This window comes from Eschscholzia californica, unplaced genomic scaffold, assembly GCF_041429995.1.
Source record: "Eschscholzia californica isolate CP2 unplaced genomic scaffold, dmEscCali1.0.p SCAF_2, whole genome shotgun sequence".
Lineage (NCBI taxonomy): Eukaryota > Viridiplantae > Streptophyta > Magnoliopsida > Ranunculales > Papaveraceae > Eschscholzia > Eschscholzia californica.
In genome coordinates this window covers 9381912-9390090 of record NW_028238309.1, presented here as the reverse complement: position 1 = coordinate 9390090, position 8179 = coordinate 9381912, and the positions used below count along the sequence as shown (strand labels likewise).

The 8179-nt window shown below is 38.2% G+C and overlaps 1 protein-coding gene across 1 annotated transcript; it reads left to right on the top strand.

Moving 5' to 3' along the window:
• The first annotated feature begins 1736 nt into the window (after positions 1 to 1736).
• Positions 1737 to 4396, top strand: LOC147556021 (Concanavalin A-like lectin protein kinase family protein). Its single transcript, XM_086663756.1, has one exon. The coding sequence runs from the start codon at positions 2054 to 2056 to the stop codon at positions 4100 to 4102; it is 2049 nt and encodes a 682-aa protein (XP_086519882.1). The 5' UTR covers positions 1737 to 2053; the 3' UTR covers positions 4103 to 4396.
• Positions 4397 to 8179: the final 3783 nt, after the last annotated feature.

Here is an 8179-nt window from a genome sequence, read left to right as displayed (position 1 = left end):
TCTCATCTCTCTCTCTAAAAACTCCGGCGAAGGGGGTTTCCCTTCGCCGGAGCCGTGAACAGACCAGATCTGGTCTGTTCACGGCAGACCTTTGAAGGTCATCAGAACCAACCCATACAAAAATAAGATGTAAAATCAAAAGTAAGAGAAGAGAGGAAGAATCAAAAGAGGGGTAACCTCGTCAGAACCAGAAACCCAGATTGGGTTTTCATGAAAATTTCTAGAATAAGGGATAGCATCTTCTCTCTCCAACCAAGCCTCACAATTCTCAACATCTCTACTGTGGGTACTCTTTTGTTGGCTGTTACTGTTGTTCCTCTCAAAACCTAATTCAGGAAGATCTTCTCTGGATTCAGATTTAAAGGACTCACCACCCATGGAAGAAAAGTAGAAGGATTTAATCCAGGTATGAACCATGGCTGCATTTTTAGCCATATCAAGACGACCAAGAAACCCAATCTCGACAATAACCACAAGGGCAATAAGTATAGGCATTTGATTCGACCATTTCTTCTGTTTATTGATGTTGTTTATAGTTGATATTGATGATCAAAGGACTGCGATCTGGTACTAAGAAGACCATCAAATGAATTTCCACTCAAATTGAAGTAATTTAACTCAGTTAAGAATTTGATTTGAGGTGGAATTGAACCAGAAAGATTTCTATGAGAGAGATCAAGTGAAATAATATCATGGGTTTTTGTATGACATTCAATTCCTGACCATGAACACCAAAAAGGGTTGGATGAATTTGTTAGTAGTGATATTGAAGTGGCATTCCAATCACTAAGAGAAGATAAAGGGTCTTTGAGAGAGGTTTTTAGAGAGAGAAGAGAGAGAAGTTGGAGTGATTTTGGAGTTGGAGTTGGTGTTGATGAAGAAACTGGAATTTGGGAAATGAAGATGAAGAAGAGATGAAGAAGAAGAAGATGAAGAAGGAGAAGAGAAGAATTGAGATGTTTCATGGTTTTTTGAGGTGGTGGAATTGTGGGAATGAAGAATGACATTTGAAATTTGAAGAAAGGAATTTAATGGTGGAGAAATTTTGATGGTTTGAATTGCTTTTTGGGAGTGCTTGGCGCAAAGGGTGTTTCATGATGATTGCTGGTTATTGGTTTGGTGGGCATGAAATTTTAGAGAGAGAAAGAGATTTTAGAGAGAGAAACACAAGGCAAAGTAAAAGAACAGTGCATAGTGCTTCTTATACCATCTCCAGTACAAGTAAGTTCGAAGATTTAAGCATAATTCAAGGTCTGCCGTGAACAGACCAGATCTGGTCTGTTCACGGCTCCGGCGAAGGGAAACCCCCTTCGTCGGAGCTTTTAGAGAGAGAGAGATGAGAGGATTTTTTTTTTTCTTTTTTTTTTAAGGTCGCCGGCCGGAAAATTTTCCGGCCGGCGACCTTAATCAGAGAAGATGAAGGTGAGTTGGAGAGAGAGGGAGAGGTGAGTTGGAAGAGAGAGAGGTGAGTTGGAAAGAGAGAGAGGTGAATTGGAGAGAGAGAGAGGGGTGAGTTGTAGAGAAAGATGAGGTGGAGAGAGAGAGAGAGGGGTGAGGTGGAAATAATGTTTTTTAAATGTTTTAAATTTAAAATTAAGAAGGGTAGTAATGACATTTACTTGAAAATAGGGGGTCATATTTGAATTTACGAAAAAAAGGGGGTCATAAAGGAAGCTGGTCACAAAGTAGGGGGCCATATAGGAATTAACTCAAAAAGAAAAGTTCACCTTAAAGATAAAGCCAGAATATAGCACTCATAATTTACTAATGACAAAATGAAATAAAGACACTGACTGACATCATCAATCTCCCACTAAAACACATAAAATCTTAAATAGCCGTTACAAACCCTAGTTTTCAAACAAAAAATCTAATCCCATATTCCCACCACTTGTCTATTTCTCTGACTTTCTTCCTCCCACTATGATCCTATACCCACCTCCTAAACCTAATTCTCTCTCTCTCTCTAAATTAGAATTCTTTTATGTTCTTCATTCTCTTCAAAATCTTGAACTTACCCTTTACTTCTTGAATAGAATTCTTGCTAATTAACATGAAAAATAATTCATCTCCAAGAAGAAGAGACCTTCTCCCTCTTCTCTATATCTTCTCTCTCTACAATTTCTTCATGATTCATTCAACAAGTGCAGATAATAATGTAAGATTTGATTTTACTTCTTTTAGTTTAAGAAATCTAACTTTACTTGGTGATTCTTATCTTAGAAATGGTGTAATTGGACTAACTAGAGATCTTAATGTTCCTTCTTCAAGCTCTGGTAGTATTATTTGTGATACCCCAATTACTTTCTTTGATTCAAAAACCAATATCTCTGCTTCTTTTTCAACAAAATTCTCTTTTTCAATCACAAATATTAATCCAGATTCATTTGGTGATGGGTTGACATTCTTTATATCTCAAGATAATCTTACAATTGGAAGCTCTGGTGGGTACTTAGGTCTTGTTAATTCTTCACAATTAACCAAGAACAAGTTTATTGCTGTCGAATTCGATACCCATTTGGATTCTCAATTCAATGATCCTAATGATAATCATGTTGGTTTAGATATTGATAATCTTAGTTCCATTCAAACAGTTGATCTTAAATCACAAGAAGTTGATCTCAAGAGTGGGAAATTAATAACTGTGTGGATTGATTATGTGAATGATCAGAAAAGTTTGAATCTTTGGTTGAGTTATTCAAATAATTCTAAACCAGAAAAACCAGTTCTTTCAATGGGGATTGATCTTTCTAAGCATTTTAAAGAGTTTATGTATGTGGGTTTTTCGGCATCAACAGAGGGAAGTACAGAGCTTCATTTGATTCAAGATTGGACATTTCAGACATTTGGGTTTATCACTGTAAGCCCTAATTCTCAACCTCATAATGTTTCTACTACTTCATTTAATTTAGCTCCAGAAATCTCAGTATTCAATTCTCGCAACAATTTACGAAAGAAACTCGCTTTAGCCCTCGGAATTTCGGTTCCTGCTTTTTCTTGCATAGTTCTAGTTGTGTTTGGTTTGATTTCTATTAAGAAATGGAAGAAAATAAGAAAAGGAAAGAACTTTAAACCAGAGATTCTTAAAGGACCAAAGCAATTTAGATATTCAGAACTAAACTCAGCTACAAAAGGATTTCATTCGAGTCGAATCGTGGGTCATGGTTCGTTCGGAACAGTTTACAAAGCGATTTTCCCCGAAAGCGGTTCTACTTTTGCTGTCAAAAGATCAAGACATGCCCATGAAGGTAAAAGTGAATTTCTTTCTGAACTTGCCATTATAGCTTGTTTAGGGCATAAAAATTTAGTTCAGCTTCAAGGTTGGTGTACTGAAAAGACTGAATTACTATTAGTTTATGAGTTCATGGATAATGGAAGTTTAGATAGAGTTCTTTATGAAGAACCAGAGAATGGGAACTCTTTAAAATGGTCTCAAAGATATAATATTGCCGTCGGAATTGCATCGGCTTTGAACTACTTACATCAAGAATGTGAACAACAAGTAATTCATAGAGACATAAAAACAAGTAACATAATGTTGGATATAAATTTCAACCCTAGATTAGGGGATTTCGGTTTAGCGAGGCTTATGGATCATGATAAAAGCCCTGATTCGACATTAACGGCTGGCACGATGGGTTATCTTGCACCGGAGTATTTACAATACGGAAAAGCAACTGAAAAAACAGATATTTTCAGTTTTGGTGTCGTTATACTTGAATTAGCTTGTGGGAGAAGACCTATTGAGAAAGAACAAAATAGTCAAAAGATGGTTAATTTGGTAGATTGGGTTTGGAATCTACACTCTAAAGGGAGACTAGTTGAAGCAGCAGATAAAAGATTGAATGGGGAATTTGAGGAGGAAGAAATGAGAAAACTTTTGCTTGTGGGTCTTAGTTGTGCAAACCCTGTTTGTACTAATCGACCTTCGACGAGAAAAGTCCTTCAGATTCTCAAAAATGAAGCAGACCCTCTAATTGTACCAAGAATAAAACCCACTCTAACATTCTCTTGTGGCTTGCCGTTAAGCCTCGAAGATATTGTTTCTGATTCGGAAGAAAGTAAATCGACGAGTTCTCTGTATGAGGTCAGTATCAGATAAGGCGGCAAGGTCTAGTTGCTGTACATTTATGTAATCTGAGTTCTTATGAGCTTTACTTGTTTCGAGGTATTCTTCACTTGGGTTTGTACCTAATCTTGTTGTAATAAGTACAACAACATGTTCAATCTTTTAACTTGTTGAACTGTTTTCGTCTTTCTTTTGATATGTAAATCGATGTTTGAAGATTGTTCTTGGGTGTGTGTAAGTGTCTTTTTGAAGGAAATATGAGTTTGTATTTTGTTTCTCCTTTTATGCATTCATTTGATATTCATATATATATATGCACATTCCTTCGATGTTTGGTTAATGCACTTCTGTTTTCTTTCTTTATCCTTGGAGATATTCTTCGTGATCTTTTTCTTATCTAGCATTTGGTGTTTTCTTTGTGCAATTTCCATCTTCAATTAACTTCCTGTTAGGATTTTTGCAGCTTGAATTCGTCGGCCATTTGCTCTTTTCTTTTTCCATGAGTATCAATCCCACCTATTTCTGATCCACTACCATCCAACAAGGTATATTTTCGTTTGGATGAAGTACATCCACGATAGTTTATGAGTCTTCTGCACATTGAGATCGATAACCACATTTTCCTTCTGATATTCGATCAAGTACATCCACTACAGTTTTATGAAAATTCTCCTTGTTCTGGCTCACTACCGAAAAGCATGTGAAGGAGAGGCCCTGGTCGAAAAAGAGGTGATCGTGTCATTATGTGGGTCGTGGGCTGACAATTGGGAAAATGGCCTTATAGGGAGACTCTCTTGCAGTGATCAATGACACATTGGTTAGCTTATTGAGTCTTTGGAGGTAAGAACTCAGGCTGTTTATTTAGTGATTTGAATATTTTGATTGTAATTATGGTAAGAATTATGAATAGAGCTCCAAATTGTGTCACGGATCATTCTTGACTTTTTTCGGTTAAATTATGGTGCCCATGCCCTATTTTTCTACAAAATACTTTGTACACGATATTAATACTCTTGGGTTCGATTTTTTGAAGATAAGATAGCATAACATGCCAATCTATGATGTCAAAATAACTTAACTTCGTTCATTCAAACCAAAACTTTTCCAACCTGCTAAACAGATCCATCTAGTCACATGCCTAAAACGAGCAAAGCCTCGCTTTGTGCCACGAGATTTGAGGCCCCAACATTTATAAATTTGCACCACTGGTACCCAATTTATTGTAAAGAATGTTCAGGCCCCAAGTTAAATTTCTCAAAGTGGATTTACCCGAAAATTAGGGTCGGCCAAAGTCGGAATTGTGATGCAGTCGACTCCAATTGGTCAGGCCATGGGAAGAGAGAAATGGTCTGACTAATTGAAACCGACCACATCACCATTCACCCTGTAGTCTGCCCCAATTTTTGGACCATATAACATTACTCTAAAAAAAATTTCCAAATTGCCGGGCCACAACCTACTTTAGTGAGATTGTTACCCATTGTTGTTTTGAAGGTGAGAATCCATTGTTTTGCTGCAGACTGCTGTTGATTTTGGTTGAGTTGTGGTTTTTATGGAATAGCTTTTCATGTGTAATGATTTGAGAATAGGAGGTATATGTCTAGACAAGAGAAAACATGAAGATTGAGTGTTTAGTACTTTGAAATTCACAATGATATCTTGCATGCACTGGCAGACATTGAACACTTGGTATATATGATATAGGTCAGAGCAAATTGAGTGTCTAAACAGTGTGACCCATAAGCTAAGAAACAACACTTGGATAGAAGAAACAAGAAAAACAGAAATTTGACTGCTAGGTATAATCATTGAGGAAGATATAGGAAGGAAACCTATTATGGGAAAGACAATTAGGTTCCATATAATCTTCACTACTTTGGATAATTTTTTTAATTCAATTGATTTAGACCCCTGTCATCTCACCACCATCTTCTTCCCAATGGGTCATCTGGAACTTAAACCCAAGGCATAAGACAAAAGGAAAAAACTCAAATCAGATTTAAACTAAGAGGGGTAGTTTAATTTAATTGGTAGACATTCCAAAATCTCCAAATGTCAGCAGCATCCAATCAGAGATATTTCAAAATCTGTGAATTTCTCTGACATTCAATCACGACATTTTAAAGTATGTCGCTCTCGCCGCGCGAGCAGTCTGCCGGCGGATTCGGGACTGGGACTCCCGTGCCCAGCCCTCAGAGCCAATCCTTTTCCCGAGGTTACGGATCCATTTTGCCGACTTCCCTTGCCTACATTGTTCCATCGACCAGAGGTTGTTCACCTTGGAGACCTGATGCGGTTATGAGTACGACCGAGGGCGGGTGGCACTCTGTCCTCCGGATTTTCACGGGCTGCCGGGGGTGCACCGGACGCCGCGCGACGTGCGGCGCTCTTCCGGCCGCTGGACCCTACCTCCGGCTGAGCCGATTCCAGGGTGGGCAGGCCGTTAAACAGAAAAGATAACTCTTCCCGGGGCCCCCGACGACGTCTCCGGACTCCCTAACGTTGCCGTCCGCCATCGCATCCCGGTCCGGAAATTTTAAAATGTCTTCGACATTCGCAAATCCATGGAGTTTGGTGGATTTAGACTTTCATTGACATTTTAGTAGTTCTAGTGTAAAAAGAGAGTGAAATTTGTCAACCAAAAAATGAGTGACTTTCAGTGACATTTTGATTTTTTTAAAAACAAAAATAATGGAAATGATAATCCATGAAGGTTTAAACAATGCCAATATAAATGTCATTGAAATGATAATAAGAATCCATGCAAGTTCATAGACTCTCCTTTGCCAATGGAAATGTACATGGACATGAAGTCTATGAATGTCAACTGAAGTCGGGATTGACTACACTCCCTAAGAAAAACAATAGACAAAGAAAAAAGTATAAGCCTGAGGTATATCAGAAAAATCACATGACAGTTAAAAAAACAAAGAGAATCCATGTTGTTTAAGGTATATTTTGCTTGATGATTATCGAAGAGATTTCTGTTTTGATGTTGTTGTTCCTGAACCGTAGATCCCTAGGACCCTACATCCCCTTCTTGAACTCTCTTCTTCACCTCAGTCGTGAACTATTTACAAGTCAAACTAGATTGGGGAGTGGGTACAAGCGTCTTTTGGAATTGCTATTTGCGCTCCTCTAGAAAAGGGATTGATTCTTGTCAATCTCGTTTGACCTCGGACATCTATGTGCTCTTTTTTTCGGACTGGTGAGTCCGAGAAAGTAAGCATATTCTCAAGAGATTCCAGTCCTAGAGGCAGAGCTAGAGTCAGGCCTCAGACTGGTTCGACTCTGAGACTATTTGAAATTTTCAAATATGAGTTAACTGATTCCTACTCACACTAAAATCACTCGAAATCAACCTAAAATCGATGATAAACACTTTTCAAGGATTTACCTACTTAAAAAACTTTTCAAACATTGGATCAAAAGATAAGATGATAAAGAAAAGTAGAACTTTTAAAACCGATGTCTAATAAGAAATGAAAATCTTTTGAAGCCTATATATGTTTAGTCTCTTTGTTCAATTAGAGAACTATATATGATACCCATCAAAAGAACACAAAGAAATCTAAGAATTTCAGTGAAGATTTGGAGAACATACTGAATGGGCCAAAATACGTAACCCGGAGTGCTCTTAGAAATCCACGATTAATGGGCCCACATAGTAACCAAGCCCATAAATTATTGGCTAATGGGCCCGACCCATTTACCTTCGGGCACCCCGAAGCAACGTCAAAATACGTAAGCACTTCCAGCCCTGGATAAAGAGGATAGTCCTCACCTCCTCAACGGACCTGCCACCATGTATCCGTTGGGAAGACGTTACCGTCATTCAATATGACAATATCCTGGATATGCCCGTTAAGGAGTTATGATATCCATATTTATGGTGACATCCCATGCGTTACCACCATTAAGGACGACAACTCATCACCAGGTAGCGGTCGACCCAAGACATTATAAATTGACTGAACCAAGAACGATACAGAGCATCTGATCATTGGCAAACACATCGAGTTCTCGACTGATACATCGAGCTTCCGACTAAAACAACCGAGCATCTAATAATCGGCAAACACATCGACTACTTGCTAAACGTCATCTCCT